At 35.3% G+C, this 19739-nt stretch overlaps 1 protein-coding gene across 2 annotated transcripts in view; it reads left to right on the top strand.

Moving 5' to 3' along the window:
* LOC115215057 (endothelin-converting enzyme homolog) overlaps positions 1-19739 on the top strand; it is a 157424-nt gene that overhangs the window by 122811 nt on the left and 14874 nt on the right. For both annotated transcript variants that reach the window (XM_029784197.2, XM_036505420.1), the window contains exon 11: positions 15861-15956. In XM_029784197.2, the coding sequence (XP_029640057.1) occupies positions 15861-15956 (96 nt within the window). The remainder of the gene's footprint in view (positions 1-15860; positions 15957-19739) is intronic.

Consider the following 19739-nt stretch of genomic DNA (forward strand, 5'->3'; position numbering starts at 1 on the left):
TTGATTGGTAAGTATGAGTGTGGTTGTGTAACCGCCATGTGTGACCACTCGCTTGCGTGAATATGTACCTGTGTGTATGTGTGTGTTTCTGTGTCTGTGCAAATACGTGTGCGTCGGTGCCTGCTGTTAATGGTTGTGTGCGCCTATGCATGTCTCGGCATATTTTCGTATGATTCAATGATGATAGTGAATATGTAGAGTAGCACCTCGATTTTCGAACGACTCTGATCACGAATAAATCGTGCTTTATATATATATATCTATTATATAAAATCCGATCTGTCTGTTTGTGTGTGTCTTCTAGAATTTCGGGCATCCTCCATCCGATTGCGCTAGCATCGATCGCAAAAGATGATGTACTTACGCGTAAAAATGCACGTTCCTACGGCTTTATCGATCGCATTCTCACCTGCAATCGATTTTTTCGTTATTTTTTCAAGACTTATACACGCCCTGATACCGACCTTATCTACATATCAATATGTAGATACAGATACAGATATAAAGCATGAGTTATTCGTGATCAGACGCATTCGTAAACCGAGGTATACCGTATTAAATGAATATAAGAAAGACTGGAGATAAAACACAATTCATTCGTGATCAGATGCGTTTGCAACTATTTTGAAACTTTGATCACAGAAGAATGCAAAATATGTAAATGATATGGAAAAAAAAAGATCCCAAAATTATATAACATCTTGAAAAACCGCCCTCAGAACATTAACACAAAGATCTGCATATTAAACTGCTGTGTCCACCATGTGTTAATATATGGTACTGAGGCATATTCTATATATATATATATATATATATATATATATATATATATATATATATGCAATAAGTCATCTTGAAGTATGTAAGGACAGAGACGCTTGTTGACAAATTACTAAAATGTAGTTGTAAATATAAGTTTACAGTTGGCACTCATTGTGTCACATCGATGCCAATGGGCAATTTCATAACATCCATGTGACAAAAGAATATTTGCGAAAAAGCATGCGTTCGTTTCGAACTCAATGGATTTTGGTTTGTATCCTTGTGCGTGGCCTTTTGGAGATTTGATATACCTATTATTATGGGTAATACTACATGTACTTTTCATATTTTTTATAGTGTGATGTAACTCTTTGGAATAGCAATGCATGTGGCTGAACAGAGATTTAAACCATCTTTTATATCTATTATACACTGATGTAAGAACAGGTCGTTTATAAAGCTTGAAACACGTGTACCGCGGCATCATTTGCGTCCTGTTTTTAATTTTATTTGATATATACCCTCTCACTTCTGCCACTAGCTGGCGTATACAGGTGCTTACACTTATGAAGTATTCACCCTACATTTTCAGTACCTATATATATGTATATATATATATATATATATATATATATATATATATATATAATTTATTTAAAGCAGCAGAAATTTCAACAAAACCTGTTACTCTGAGTTTCCCGTTGCCGTTCATCGGACAGTTCTAGCAACTCAGAGTAACAGGTTTTGTTGAATTTTCTGCTGCTTTAAATAAAGCATAGTACTCTACCACTGGTATCTGAGTACTCTATTTTCCACTTTGTTTCACATTTATGTGTTTACTCCGGTATATATATATATATATATATATATATATATATATATATATATATATATATATATATATATATATATATATGTATGTATATGTGGTTGTGTGTGTTTGTGTGTGTGCGTGCGTGTTAGTATACACACATATATATATATATATATATATATATATATATATATATAGAGAGAGAGAGAGAGAGAGAGAGAGAATAGATGTATAGATAAATAGATAGATACAAGATACAAGATACATAGATACATACATAAATACATAGAAATAAAAAAGAGATATATTGATAGATATTTATGGATACGCACACATATATATTTATTACTACACACACATCAAGCGAGCGCCCACACACAACACACACACACTTATATTTATTTCCAAAACCTGATTGTTAGAAAAAAGTGTATGCTCCATTGATTTTATATCGCATTCTTCACTGAGCATTAGCATTTATTTCAACTCTCACCACAAACACACATCACATGCACACGGATCCACTCAAACCCACTCAAATATGCGTCTTTGTATGTATATCTACATACATTCTCTTTTATGTATACCTTATATATAAACCGTAGTTGTAAAGCTCACTATTAGTTCATTTGGGATATATGTATATAGAAGTAATGGATTTAGTATAGAAATGAAAACGTATGCACATACGCTTGTATATTGGTTTAAATTAAATTACCTATTAATCTTCCTTCTCAAATTTCTTTAAAGCTGTAAACGATCTAACGTAGCCGCCTCATTGGTGCAACACAAGTGTAGAATTGTGAATTCATATATATAGATTTTGTTATTTCCTATTTATCTTTCTCACTGTCCCTGTTCTAAAAACATGTCCGTTTCTCTTCACCATTTACATAATGTATATATGTATATATATATATATATATACAAACACATATATATATATAACTATATATATATTCATATATATATATGTATATATATATATATATATATATATATATATGTGTGTGTGTGTGTGTGTGTGTGTTTGTGTGTATGCATATATATATATGTAAATATATACATATATATATATATTTACATATATATAAATGTAAATATATATATATATAAATATATTTATAAATATATATATATATACATATATATAAATATATAAATACATATATAAATACATATAAATTATATAAATACATATGTACATATGTATATATATATATGTATTTACATACATATATACATATTTATGTATACATTTGTACATGCATATATACATATATCTATATACATGTGTATACGTATGTATCAGCGTCTACATGTTTGTCAACCTACTCTCTCTCTGTATATATATATATATATATAACATGATTCATACGTCCGGAAAGTAATTGTCTTTACAGTGGTAATGTGCTTCTAGAGGCCGCCACATATTTTCCAATGATACAATTCCCAGCATTAACTAAATTCAATATTGATTTTTCTCTCCAGTGATTCCTATTGTTATACGACCAATGATGCAGCCACTCAATTTATTGTGCCTTGGTTGGACCAATTTCACATTGGCATCAACAAATTTATCGATCAGTACCACTGTTTATCACTGTGAGCAATAACAATAAGCAACGTTCAGTTGCGAAGAACTGACAACAAACGACTTCTAACCGATCAGAGTTAAGCAAATCTAAATTAATTGAGACGGTATGAAGTAGCATATTTTCCATATATCTATATTTACTTCATGATCAAGCTAACAGCACATGGGCTGGTTTTCTTGAGAAAAGCAGACTCCTTCGTGGATGTTTAGAAAGAGATCAATAACACGCGATCAGAACAATAAGGGGAAAGAATAATTGCTAGTATTAGTGGACAGCTAAAGAAAACAGACGTTGACTGGGTCTTATAGTGTCTAGTATAACATTTAATTTCTCTTCATGTAAGTTGCAATGAAAGAAAATTTTAGTATCTCAGCTTATTCTCGTGTGTGCATGTGTTTGAGTGTGTGATGCTGTGTGTATGATTACGTATGTGTACACATTTCTGTACACACTCATGGACATACGAATACGAAATTATGAACATATATATTTCTGTCTATGTAAGAAGCTACACATCGACATATATATATATACATTTGTAAACGCACACATACGAATACATAAAAATGCACATTCTTGAACATACAAACACATTAGTACTTTCGGAAGCACGTACATGTCATGTATGCACATACACACACACACTTACACACAAACATACACATATGTATGCATATATATTTTTATATGTATTACAAAAAAAAACAGAAGCAAATTCATCACCAAGATTATATTGCAGAAATATGAAATTTCTGATATGTCAATGAGTTTATCATTCAGCATATCATCTTACAAATCTTAAGAAACATCGAGAAGTAGATAACATGATATCTTGTTCTACGCTTCCGCTACTAGTTGTTTTTCCTTGGGATATTAATACATAGACTGAGAAGCTTTTGAACTCACTTTGTGTGCGTGTTTTAACGCCTACAGGCTTTACTTTACTCAAACACAAATACGCTGCGTTTTTTCCGTAACACACACAATCTAGTGCACATACATATACATACATACACACACACACATACATACATACATACATACATACATACATACATACATACATACATACATACATACATACATACATAGATTTTAATTTTTCAGTCAGAGCCAAATAGAATATTTTTTTGAGCTATCAATATTTTTCATACATGAACAAGCAGTCTACGCAACATTTAATAACACGCCTTGTTTCTTTCCGAGAAATCTTCGGGTTCTGAAGGCATGATATAAGGGAGATAACCCACTCTCGCCTTCAGGGATTGTTTATTTTTTGTTTAGTAACTAATTGACGGTAACAGGATTCTACCTCCACAGTTTGAAGAGTATATGGCCTTCGTCCTTAGATACTGACGAGTCGTCCACAATGCTAAGCGGGCTATGTATGCAAAACTATTGGCCACTCTTTGACGGGACATATACTTCAGTTCATTGCTTCACCTGCACTTCTACCAATATCATCTATTGCATCTCCTGCCATTCCCTGTACATCGGACAAATGGGACGCTTAGCTGACCGGTTAGCGGAACACCTCCCTCCTTTGTGCTATATGAGCTCAACTCTCCACCCATCTTCATCTAACCTCCTCCCCTTGCCTCTCTCCCCCTCCCTCCTACGTCCTCCCACCCACCTCTCCTCTCTTGCTCCGACTCTTTCTTCCCTTCAATCCTACTTCTCTTCACTCCTACTCTCTTTCTCTCTTCTCTCTTACTCTCTTTCTCTCTTCTCACATACCCATCTTCCCTATCCCCCTTTCATCGTCAACCCTCCCACATAAGCCCACCCCACCCATACATATTCCTACTCCACCTTCCCTATCCCACCTCATCACATCCCTTACGCCTTCTCCCACATACCCCCACCCTCTGCCTACCTACAAATCCCACCTCTACCCCAACCTCTGCCTACCCACATACCCCAACTCTACTCTAACCCTCAGCCTAACCCACACCCCACCCGTGATTTCCTCACTCTCGCCTCCCCCACCTCCCAACAACATCACACCACACCACACTACACCATTCCACACTACACATCACATCACAACACACCACCCACACATCAGCACTGACCAATTCCCATCCCCACATTCTCACACCTACACATATACACAGGCACACATCAAGACCACCAGCCCCCTTTCACACGCTTGTACGTACTTTCTTATACACACACGCACCTTCGTTTAAGGGATCATATTTACATTGTTATCTTCCCTACTTCTTCACCCTCCTGTGTGATCCTTCTGTCCGGCAGTCACCATGATAGATCGGTAGCCACTACACACATTTTGTTTTTCTCTCCTGTTGTCTTTCTGTAGAAGAGTGTAGGCTCGAAACATAAAAGACTTTTTTCAATTCCTGAGCGTTATACTAATACATCTGTTTGTTTTCTACACCACCTATCTCCGTCGTTAGTTTTTTCGTGAACTCTCCCTATATATATATATATATATATATGTGTGTGTGTGTGTGTGTGTGTGTGTGTGTGTGTGTGTGTGTGTGCGTGTGTGTGTGTGTGTATGTATTATGTATCCCTAACACTCTTAACGTTAATGATAGGATAGAATACATTCACCCAAGCCACGCTTTTGTTACCCTTAAGGACCATAAAGCTAATTACAGCAGAAACGGCAAATGTAGAGTAATCAACCCAGCTAAAACAGAAATAGTTATTTACATTATCTACATTATTTACTTTGGACAGATATTTGTCGCTATCTTGTTTATTGTTAACACAACGTTTCGGTTGATATACCCACCAGCCTTCATAAGGTGTCTTGGGGAATTTTCGAACCTGGGTTCTCATTCCTAATGTATTTTTGATGTTAATATTATTATTATTATTATTATTATTATTATTATGGCGTAGTGGTTAAGTGCGTGGGCTACTTTCCCCAAGATTCCGATTTCGATTCTAGGCAGTGACCAGAATAATAATGATGATAATAATAATAATAATAATAATAATAATAATAATAATAATAATAATAATAACAACAACAACGTCGACAACAACAACATCAACAAAAATACATTAGGAGTGAGAACCCAGGTTAGATATTTCCCCAATACATCTGAGGAGGGCTGGAGGGTATATCAGCCGAAACATTGTGTTAACAACAAACAAAATGAGAACAAATATCCGTCAAATCTAAATAATGTACATAATTCCTCATCCCTTAAATATAGAACTGCAGAAAGAGGTATTATTAGTAAAAATATATTAAATTCTGTTTTAAACAAATTAAATAGAGAATTAAATTTACGTATTTGGGGAAATAGTAAGTTATAGATGTGTTTAAGGGAATTAGCCATAAATGTAATTTCAAATTTACACAGTTCGATACTGTCGATTTATACCCGTTAATAGCCAGTCATTTACTTCTTAAAGCATTAGACTTCGTTACAATCAACAGTTCGGAGAAATCCTTCCCATTTTACGATGATTCAACCTGGGTCAAAAAGATATGCCGATGGGCGCTTATGATGGGGTAAAGTTATGTATGTTTATAACAGCCTATACTTTGCATCACCTGCACCTGGAATTCCCTTTTGTAGATCAGGATTATACTGAGTTACGGTATTATATTCACCCATAATTTGAACGGCTTTGAGTTAGATTTAGGAAGAATCTTATTACTTTCTTCCAAAGAATGGGCCTACGGATTACGATAGATACTAACCTTAATAATGTAGATTTATTTATATGCTAATTTAGATTTGCTATTAGATAAATTAAACCCTAACGTAAGCTTAATGAAAGACTATTTTATACAGGCATACCTAACTCTACATCGTTAATGGTTTGCGAGAGACACGACTTAAGTCGAAATACGACTCAAGTCGAATTAACTTGTCTGTAGGCTAGGCTAGGCCGAACTTACTTTTCATATTATTATCATTATTATCATTATTATTATTATTATTATTATTATTATTATATTATTATTATTATTATTATTATTATTATTATTTTATTATTATTATTATTATATTCATGCGTTTATGCTTATCTGTATATCGTATGCGTGTTTACATGCAAGTTACTATTGAATATATGTATATATAAGTGAGTATGTATGCATATTTCATTATTATTTTTCCTCATTCCCCTTTTCCTTATCGTAAGATGATTTAGTGAACACAATTACGTTCTCTCTCTTTTTCTATCTTTTCTATCTTTATTTCTCTCTCTCTCTCGGTCTCTCTCTCTCTCTCTCTCTCTCTCTCTCTCTCTCTGCCTCCATTCTACAACTTCTTTTTTTCTTCTAGCCACCGCCTCTTATTCTTAATCGGATTCTTTTCTAACGACCAGCAATGGAGTTGCGACTTCAAATTATACGCACAAAGATGTATGATGTGTATAAATATATATATGTGTGTGTGTGTGTGTGTGCGTGCGTGTGTATGCGTGCGTGTTTGTGTGTGCATGTGTGTGTGTTTGTGTGTGCATGTATGTGTGTGTATAGATACCTAACTATACATTACTACATATAATCATATTTATATTTTATTTTGCCTGTGTATGTTTGTAGATATGTATATATGCATGTATTAGCATTTGTATGTTTAATGTACATATTATGTTTATGTTTTTTAGTGTGTTTATTTTTAGGCCATTTCATTTATGTAAATGTATATTATTATAAAACAGACGTATAGATAGTCATGGTTCACATGGTGAAGCCATCTAGTAACGACTCCGTTCAGAAAGCTGGAATAGATGATATCATTCGAAGAAAGAACATTGTACAATGAATATCCACAGAATCAAGCTGTAGTTTTTAAATGCTTTTACTCCAGGTCATAAATATATACATGTTGAATAAATCGCGAAAGGTATTTACAAGTGAAAGGCCGTGTTTACCAGTGTTAGATATGATGCTCCGGATTACTACTGGCGATTACAAGGTCATCGATGTATGCGAAGAGAAAGTCTAACCCACGAACGACCACATGAATTAACCTTTGGAACGTAATGGCTGCTTTACGTAGACTAAACGGCATAGAAAATAAGTCAAATGCTCCAAAAAATGGGGTGACGGCTGTTTTTAGAATATCATCGGGGTTGACAGGGATTTGATGGTATGAGCATACCGAGTCGACTTTAGATAGAAAAACCTTATAGGCATGCTGGTTAGACGAGATACTGCACATTTTGTACCGGATATAGCGATCTGGAATAGCAACAGTATTAAGGCGTCTAAAATCTCCAACCGGTCGAAAATCAGCTTCATTCTTCCTGGCCATGTGTGAGGGCGCTGCTCAGGGGCTCGTAGAGGGACGAATAAGGCCCAGCTATAATATGCGCTCGAATTCAGCCCGGACGATCCGGAGATTCCCTTTAGACAAACGGCGCGGTCGGGAAAAATCAGGAAGTCCCTTAGTTGTGATGAAATGTTTCATGGAATGGGCTTGATTCGACGGATGAAATGACAAATCGGTCAACAGTGGGAACGAAGCAAGTAACTGGCGGTAAGCGCCACGTGATGCAGCCACAAAGAAAGAAGGGTTCACAACAGCGAGCGAGGTAGTATCAGCAAGACGCCGGTGTCCTCTAACGTCCACCAGTGATGTAAGAAGTCAGCTCCAAGTATGGGGTTGGGGAGGTCCACTATGACGAAGATCCACTTGAAATCCCTACAGAGTGACAAAGCGAGGGTAAGAGTGATTTGTCCGTATGTTTTAATGGCAGAGGGATTCATCACGTAGAGAGAGATGTCAGAAAGACTAGGAATGGTGGAAGTAAACCTTCGAGGCCTGAAAATCACACTGACTCCCGTGTCAACCTTAAAGGACTTTGAAGATCTAGCATCGCGGATAAGAGAATGCACGGTAAGGTGAATCAATGGGGGAGACAGCTGTCGTACTCAATGCCTTCTGGCCTAGTTTCCCGGAGAAGAGCAGAGCTGAGAACAATTTTTGGCCTGGTCTTTAAATTTCCTATGATACCAGCAAACGAATGGCTCAGGAAGCGTGCATCCGCGCCAGTAAGAGCGGCGTCTACTCCTTCCTGTAGAATAATTCCGAGAAGAACGGTTCCTTCACATGCGTGAAACTTGACGGATCAGTTCCCTAATAGCCCATAAGGTTTCGGAAGATTGTGTGTCATCCGGAGCAGAAGAAGAAGTGCAAGTTCGCGAGGAAGAGGAGAAAGCAACTGCGACAATGTTGTCAGATGGTGACGAGGTACCAGAGTATTCCAGAATACTGTCTGAAGAGACGGTAAGTTGTTTTAATAACGGTATGTTCCGTCATGGATGCTAGAATTGATTGGACATTAGAAGGCTTCCTTGAGAAAAATAACTGTTTGACGAATGATTGACCCTCATATGAACTATCGGTAAATCCCGGATCCGTCGCAAAAACTCCGTGAGGGCTTGGCCCTCGAGATACTCATCGCGCAAGAGTATTCATACGTCATGTCGGGTGGGTTCCTGTTATCATATCGCAGACTGAGAGTGCGAGAGAAAAAGGAATGACTGGGAGTGCAATGTGTAGTTTGATCTGAGCCGACTGAATATTCGAAGAAATGAAAAATGATTCCAATTGTGTCAACCTCTTCGTAGAATCTCTATGAAATTGAGGCAAATGAAAATGACTCATCTTTAGGCGATAATACCACGAAGTACATGCTGGTTGAAGGAAACGCCGTTAGAAATGGTCGTCAAACACACTAGTTGAAAAAAGACGCGAAGAGCATCAAACTAGGAATTTCATACTCTACAGTAGAGGATGAAATGGGAGAGTTCTTGCTAGCGGATGAAGAACAGAACAAAGGCCAACACATAGTACCGGTAGGTTTGAGAGAGGAGAAATTGTTATCCCTATGAATTCAAGATAACACTGTCTGTTAAATATAACTTCTTTTATATGAAAAGAATAAAAATTCTCCTGGGAAGCTGTGTCTTAGAAGGGCGAAGTTGTAATTTCAGATACGACACGAGGAAAAAATGCTCTGCAGTTCCCGATTAAAAGTGGCGCCAAAAAATTTGAAAGAGAAGACAAATATGGCAACGAGAGGAGCATCAGTAGTATGTCCTTTTACGATGAATGGCGATTTAGACGCATAGTCAAAGTTGAAAAGGAGAAAAAGGAATGCATGTATTGACAGATTCAGAAATTCATCCGCGAAGGATCACCACTTTAGAAGAAATTGTGATCAATTATAGATGGTCATGGCTAACGTGGTGAAACCATCTAATAACGACTCTGTTCAGAAAGCTGGAATAGAAGATATCATTCGAAGAAAAATCAGTGTTCAATAAAGGTCCACAGAAGGAAGCTGTAAATGATTTTACTCCACGTCACACACATATATATAAGTTGAATAAATCATGAAAGGTATTTAAAGTAAAAGGCCATGCATATGTTGGTTATCACGTGATCACGTGACCGACCAGTCCATCAGATGTTGTTACACATCGCTGGTCACAATGCGTTCGAATAATGCCACCCCGCTGGCTAAGCGAGCAGGCCAAGAGAAGAAAGAGTGGTGAAAGGGTACAGCAGGGATCACCACCCCCTGCCGGAGCCTCGTGGAGCTTTTTTCGGTGTTTTCGCTCAATAAACACTCACAACGCCCGGTCTTGGAATCGAAACCGCGATCCTACGACCGCGAGTCCGCTGCCCTAACCACTAGGCCATTGTGCCTCCACATATTGGTTATATAGTAGTAAATAATTGCGTCCGTTCTGGCCAAGGTCAGTGGTTGTAGAGTTCTTTTTAGCAATGGGGTTATGGGTGTGTAGGTAGTCGAGAATGGAGGAGATAGTTCAATGTTAATTTATGATTGGGAGTTAGTATTAGATTCTAGCGGATTTATTGGGTTAAGATGTTAAAATAAATTAACGATAAATTAAAGAATTAATATTTACCTCATAAAGTGAGGAGGTAAGAAGACAGAAAACATATAAGAGGTAAGGTAAATGTAACATATATAGATATATTAGAGAGATAATAGAGATACAGATGCGTATGTGTTAATGATCATAGGGGTTTATATATGGGTTTTATTCGTGGAGGCAGAGTGAACTTACATTTAGATATATTTAAGAGTGTGGAAGAATTTGTGCTTACACGTAGTCAAGGTTTCGTTGTGTTTATTAAGCATTTCTCGTAAGTTGTGGGTTAAAATTTTGGAGGCTTCTTTTGTTGATTATCTTGGTAATATTCTTTTGATATTTGGAATAAAATGTACAGAATTTTATGGATTTTATCATTTCTAAAATTGTGTTTTCAAAGTCTATCAATAGCGGATTATGTTTAGGTTTTTTGTAGACAAATCTTCTGCTCTTCAGAGATATAAAATTTGAATTTTATATAATATATCGAATCGTAGTTTTTTTAAAATTTGAAGTAATACTATAAAATGGTGCTTGTTTGAAATATAAATTAAAAGTTAAAAATTACTTCTTTTGATTTTGGTATGTACACTTTAGTATGAGAGTCTTTAAATCCATATATATTTCCTAGGTTAGCCTTCTGTAATAATCCATAATATTTGTGTGTAAAATCTGTTATGTTGTCTTGTATTCCAGTTATATTTCATAGACTTAGATAATATAGAATAATGGATTCCTATATTGATAAGCATTACTAGATAACTGTTCTACTCTTCAGTACTATTAAATATGAAATCTTTATAATTCTACGAAAGGTAGTTTTTTTTTTTTTTTTATTATGAAGTAATATGGGAAAATGGTGTTTCTTTGAAATATAAATTAAGAATTACTGCTTTTTATTTTGGTAAGTACCTTTTTGTATGACAATCTTCAAATTCATATAAGCCTCCTTGGTAATTCTTCTGTAGCAATCCAAAATAATTATGTATAAAATCCATTTTATTGTTCAAATATACTTCATAGACTTAAATAATATAAAATAAAATTATATTTTAAATTATATGTGAAATTATAAAATTGTAAATTGGTCAAAATATTTCTTTTATATTTTTATCTTTATAAATGGTTATCAATATAGCAGTCCATTATTCTATATTATCTGAGTCTATGAACTATATTTGGAATACAAGACATTGTAATGGATTTTACACATAAATATTATGGATTATTACTGAAGCCTGACCAAGGATGTATTTATGGATTGAAAGACTCTCGTACTAAACACCATTTATAAACAAACATCATTTTATAGTATTACTTCAAATTTTAAAAACCAAAAATAACTACCATTCGATATATTATACAAAATGCAAATTTTATATCTCTGACGAGCAGAAGAGTTGTCTATAAATGCTCATTAATATAGGATTCTATGATAGGGATAGCACTTCTGTGAAACGATCATAATATGCATTAAAAACTTAATTAGAAACTTTGAAACTGTCATATATATTATATATTTATACTTATACATATTTACATATATTTATATTTCTAATACAACAATTATTTTACACATGTATATATCTTTCTGAAGAATTTTCTTATATTGATTTCCTGATATTAATAATATATAATATAGAATATACACACACACGCACACACACACACACACACACATATATATATATATATATATATATATATATATATATATATATATATATATATATATATATATATATATATAAAACCAAAGCAACAAGAATGGATCGGTAGATTAATACAGTTGTTTTCTGTCACCACAGAAATAGACTGATCTTTCTTTTTAGTATCTTTGTTTCTTTTACACCCCAATATATATATTTTACCCCTTCTGTTCTTTTCTCTAGCTAGTCAGCTTCCTTGACCTACCCCGCTTTCATTCCTACTACTATAGAAATATATATATATATATATATATATATACATACATACACACACCTGTGTATGTTTGCTAATACATGGTTACACACACACATATGCATAGTTAATCGATAAAATTGTATATACATACATACACACACCTGTGTATATTTGCTAATACATGGTTACACACACACATATGCATAGTTAATCGATAAAATTGTATATATTCGATTGTTACATAGAACATTCAGACACATATTGTCTTGCATTATTCATGAAATACAAGCAATGACCCCTCTGTCAATAGAAGATCAGTATAGTCCACATCAACTATATTTCAACTCACCCATTCAACCGAAGGAAAACGACTTTAGTTTACTTTATGCAACTACTCGTTCGGTAATTCATCTGGTAATTAATATATAATTCAAATACTGACATCGTTTATGAAATGAAATATGTATTGTCTCCTGATGCTGACACTGATTTTGTCATTGTATGTGGCAGGCATCATATGAAAAGCAAACACTCTTGAAATACTCCCATTTGAATCGGAATTATGTTCCCCGACGTGGAGTGAATTGAGAGTGTAATAATTAATACGTCTCTTGGAGACCTTTGAATTAATTAGAATTAATACCGAATGAATGAATAAATCATTCTCTCTACATTCACTTCAATGACGAGATTATTCAAAACCAAGTCATATGTCAAAGATATGAGCTCATTCATGTTTAGTGTAAACAAAATGTAGAAAACCGAAATTACAGTACCTGTATGTGTGTGAGTGTTTGTATTTATATATATATATACATATATGTGTGTGTGTGTATGTATTTATCTCTCTCTCTCTCTCTCGCTATATATATATATGTAAGTATCTATGTATGTATGTATGTTAGGTAGGTAGGTATAAGGTATATTGGCGGCGAGCTGGCAGAAACGATAGCATGTAGGGCGGCAATGCTTTGCAGTATTTCGTCTGCCGCTACGTTCTGAGTTAAAATTCCGCCTAGGTCGACTTTGCCTTTCATCCTTTCAGGGTCGATTAAATAAGTACGAGTTACGCGCTGGGGTCGATATAATCGACTTAATCCGTTTCTCAGTCCTTGTTTGTCCTCTCTGTGTTTAGCCCCTTGTGGGTAGTAAAGAAATAAGTATAAGGTATAAGTGTCTATACATAAACACACACACGCATATATAAATATATATATATATATATATATATATATAATATATATATATATATATATATATTATCGTCTAAATTACGCAAAATTACAAAAACACTAGTATCTCATGTTAACAAATATATTTATCAATATTATATTATTATATAAAAATATCGTGAAATACTAAAGAATAAATTTATTCAATAATATCGCCATTTGCTTACACCATGGCCTCCTGACGATTTTGGAATCTCTTACGGCTATTTTGAACTCTCTCCTTGCTTAAGGTGGTAAGTGGTGCCATAATCCTTGCTTTAGTTCATCTTCTGTGTTACAAGGAGTTTTGTTAGTCTCTCGGTCATCAGCGTCCCATATAATAATCAAGAGGGTTGCAGTCTCAGAAGTCAGGTGGCCAGATATTAGCTGTAATGTAATCGCAGAAATTGTCTGAAGGCCACAACTGACTTCTCCTCCTGGTGTGCCATGGAACAGATACCTGTTGCCAGACACAGAGTCTTCCAGCAGCCACCCTCTTGATCCATGGCAACTCCTCCAGGCACTTTGTATAGGATCTGTCTTGAGTCTGAAGTCGTGATGGAAGACGAATGGAAGCATAAGGACGCCCTAACTGGTGATCAGCCCAAACACCTTCATATTACTGGAGGTTTGATGTTTATCACTCTCGGTATATACTCTTAGATTGCACTGACCTCAAATTGACACGAATACAATCTTAATGATTCCCATTGGAGCTTCTAGCGAGAAGACCAGGCAGTACATCATATTGTTTACATGTGTCTGGTAAATTGAATTTCGTCATGTTAATATTTTTCGCTCAGACGGTGCCCAACTGACTCTACTATACTGTGTAGTCGACAAAATTAGAACAATCAATGCGCATGCACGAAATTAAAAATATAAAATGTGGCAATCTAAAAATCGCACACTGTATATATAAATATACTTTTCAGTATGTGACCTCGTGAAGATCACTTGCATTTTTTTCCCTCTGTCCTCCCACCTCGAGATATTTCTTTCTCCTATGTTTCCGACGAAGAGCTCCGCTCGAAACGTCATACCCTCCTTCTTCCCTTCTTTCCTGAGCGTCCAATAATACTTTATTTGTTCCACATACTCGCGTTGTTGTCTTTTTGTTTTCTTGTTTGGATTAACTTTATATATATATATATATATATAGGTATATATATAGGTATATATATATATATATATATATATATATATATATTTATATAGGTATGTGTGTGTATGCGTATGTATACGCGTGTGTACCTGTGTATGCATGTATGTATATTTTCATATATATAAGCCACTGTGAGTGGGAAATATGGAGAGACAGACTGAGCTGGAACGAGTGGGATGTCGATCACTGTTTAGGATTCCTTATTGTCAGTCTGCAATGGAAGGCCGAGTTTCGCCCTTAAAAGTAGCCACAAGAAAGAAGTAGAATTAGTAAAATAGTTTATGATTAAATACAAAGTGACTTAAATGGGTTAATAGTACCTTAGATGCTATTCTTGAACGCATCTAATGCATGAAGAAACAATAATGAAAATAAGAATCTGAAAATGGACGGCCACATCATCTTCGACCATAGATGCACTTCAAATGATTGGCGTTCCATTTGCGTATGTGTGAAGAGGTAACAAGTACAAGCGTTTTCATATACGTTAATTGACACTAATGGATTAAGAAATATGCTATTAAATTAATTACTGATCATTTTTTCTCCTCTCTAGGCGTTTTTGAAATGGAAGTCATCACAAAATGTTCACTATATGTTACCTGGTTTGCCACTTTCGTCTGATCAACTATTTTTCCTCACCTTTGCCCAGGTAAGTAACTTACAATTTTTTGTTTTGTTTTTCTTATATATCAGTTAGTGTCACTGATATATATATATACTTATATATATATATATATATATATATATATATATATATATATATATATATATATATATATATGTATTGCATTCCATCGGTTACTGAAAATGTGGTTGCCAACGAAACAACATATAGTAAATGATTATGGTGCGTATCTGTGTATATATATAGATGTAAGCATGTTTACATATATGTATATATATATATATATATATATACATATTCATACCTATATACATATATATATATATATATATATATATATATATATATATATATATATATATATATATATATATATATATATATATATATATATATATATATATATATACATGAATGCATATATATGTGTCTGTATGCGCATACAAACAAAAATGTTCGTTTTCATAAAAAAACAAAACACGTAACACATAGTGCTTTTCCATACACTCAGGGATGAGAAATAATTCGTTGCTGATACTTTTCCATGGACACTAGATTATCTGTTGCAAAAACTCCCTTGATTCCAAGGAAATTAATATTTTCGATTGACTAAACATGCTTTTGTAAATTAATAATCCAACATATACAGAGATAATCACGTTCACAGATATCACTCAATAGTAAGGGAAAGAAACATGAAGACATGTGTATACTTGTGTGATCAAACTCAACTGCACGCAAACACACGCACCCTACCTCGCCAAATATATGCATATATACAAACATAGATATGCCTGAACACACACACAAAAGGCACACACACGTACACATACACATATACACATATACGGTGATCCCACACATCGAAGAACTACTTGCACTTAAGCACTTCCTTGACATTTGGCCTGACTCTCAACCTGACACCTCCACGCTTCATCTGGCTGAACTTGCCCTCTCCCTCAACTGCTTGACATTTGCGGAGGAGTTATAGAAACAAGTCCCCGGATTATGGGCCCCAAATATACGAATCTGTTCGTTTGCTACGTTGAGGCCCAAATATTCTCACAATTAATTCCTCCCATACCCAAGCAATACGGTCGTTATATCGTTGCATCTATCGGCACGACCTAACTCTTCTTCGAACAACTGGACTCTTTCCTCTCGTTTCACCAAACCTTCGGTCCTAGCCTCGAATTCTTCTACACTATATCTAACTCTTACAGCGAATTTCTCGAAAATTCAATCACCATACACCACTCCGCTCAAAATTATTCTATTCATTACAAATACACTGAATCACCCTCCTACGCCAGCCTCTCCTTCTCCCACCTTACCCACACCCACACCCAATTCATCGGTCTACGCTGGCTCTGCAGTGACGACCATGGCTTTGAGATTCAATCTCAAATCATGGCTCGCCACTTCATCCTACGTAGATTTCCCATCACTATTATCTACACTGCCTTGCCCGGGCACGATCTGTGGACCTTGCTTCCGCCTTTTCTCCTCGCACCCATCCTATCCTTACCCGTCTGCCGCCTCCCGTATCCAGTCACATAACACCAATCCATCGTACTGCTCCAACACACCATTCTCCGAGTCTTCCAGCGACTCCAGTTTCTCTACTCCACATTGCATACCTTCCCTAGTTTACCCCTTCCCTCCTTGAAACGTGCTCATAACCTGCATGACCGCCTAATCCAAACTTTCATTCCTACACCCTACTCCCAGCCTGGCTTCTTCCCTTGCTCCAGATCTCGCTGTCTTATCTTCCCCTTCCTCACCAGCACCACCTTCCTCAAATGCACCTCTAATATTGTTATTTACAGTATCTCCTCTTTCTGTCCTTCCCTTTACATTAGTCAAACGGGACACCGCTTCTCTTACCGGTTCGTGGAGCACCTCCGAGACATCTGACTCTGCAATGCAAAGTACGCCACGCACCGCTTCTGCTCTACCGGTCATTCGCTACATCTCTCTGCGCTTGGGCCACCCGGACTCCCACCATCGCAGATAACATACATTAATCTTCTCCCTTCATCTATCACCAACCCCACACTGATTACCTACACCTCACACATTTAACTACACCATCCACCTATACACTTGCATGTAGCCCACCTCGGTACTCTCACCAGACAAAAACACACAAACAAGCCATACACAGTTCCACTCATCAATTACCTCACATACCATTACACACATACTTACAACGCCTAGCCACACCACACAGCATAATCTGCACACACATACACAATCTTCAATAACGTCACCACTATATAAGCAGCCACACGCACTGATTAACTTAGTACACACACCACACACCATAATGCATACTACCACAGGTACAGCAGCACATAATACCTGAACACAAACAATACACACACACACACAACGTGCATAAACACATGCATAGAGAAAAAAAAACTTTCACCGACAAGGATACACTATACACATGCACACACATACACTTGAACACACACCACTTGAAAAAGAACACATCAACCTGCTACACACAGCACACACGTATCCACAGACATTACATACGCACCCACACGTCAGCCTCACTCGTCCCCATTTACATATACTCATTCATATACACCATTCTTACATACACACAGACGTTTGCGCACTTTTGTTCGTTGGGATCACCATTATTATCTCCCTTTCATTCAGTCTCATTTTGCTATTATTTCCCGTTCATACAACCTCATTTTCTCATTATCGCCGTTTCATTCGACCACTATTTACTATTATCACCATTTCATTCTGCCGCTTTTTATTATCCTCTCTTATCCCGCTGAATTCTACACTGTTTTTTCTTTCTCCGTTTTTCTCTATTCTCCATTTTAGCCTCTTATTTCCTTCTGTCGAAGTATAAAAGATTTATCCATTTTTCCTTCAGACAATTTCTGCGATTACATTACAGCTAATATCTGTATTAAACTAATACACCTGCTTGTTGTTTCTACACATGTCTTCGTCTTTCGTTTTTCTATAAAATTCATATATATATATATATATATATATATATATATATATATATATATATATATATATATAGATAGATAGATAGATAGATAGATAGATAGATAGATAGATAGATAGATAGATAGATAGATATAAAGATGTTAATTGTATTATATCAGGAATGTTACTTTAACGTTAAATACCGTAGATTTGATATCAAAATTATTTATATCTTAGTTTACCTCAGCGCATTAATCGAGTAGACGTTTTGTGCAATAATTCTAATCCCGAACATACACCAATACATTACACATATATTCAGTGCAATCATTTGCAATCACATACATCTAGAAAATAGTATCAATTATTTGATACTATTCAGCAGAATCGACGTAATAGATAGTAAGTGTGGTCAATTGTTTTGTCGAGCCAAATTTTGTGATTCACTCTTCTGTTACAAGAGATAACTTAATTGTTCTTAGGATATCAATAAAATAAACGATGTGGATATATGTATATATATATATATATATATATATATATATATATATATATATATATTTGTCGATAGAATAATGTGATCCATTCATTGATCAAAACTAATCAATTCTATCCAGTATTTGTGAAGTCCCTGCCAATGAAGACAAATTCGTTTATACTTGGCCAGCTTTGCAATAAGAAACGTAACAGAGAAACCATACTACATTGAATAGGGTATCTGAGCAACAGTGTCTGTTTTTATGTATCTTCAAAATACTATTTGCTAATACTAATAATAATTACTATTTAAATGTATTTGTAAACTATATTCTGAATTGGCAAGTCACTTAAGGCTGT

The sequence above is a fragment of the Octopus sinensis genome, linkage group LG8, assembly GCF_006345805.1.
Source record: "Octopus sinensis linkage group LG8, ASM634580v1, whole genome shotgun sequence".
NCBI lineage: Eukaryota > Metazoa > Mollusca > Cephalopoda > Octopoda > Octopodidae > Octopus > Octopus sinensis.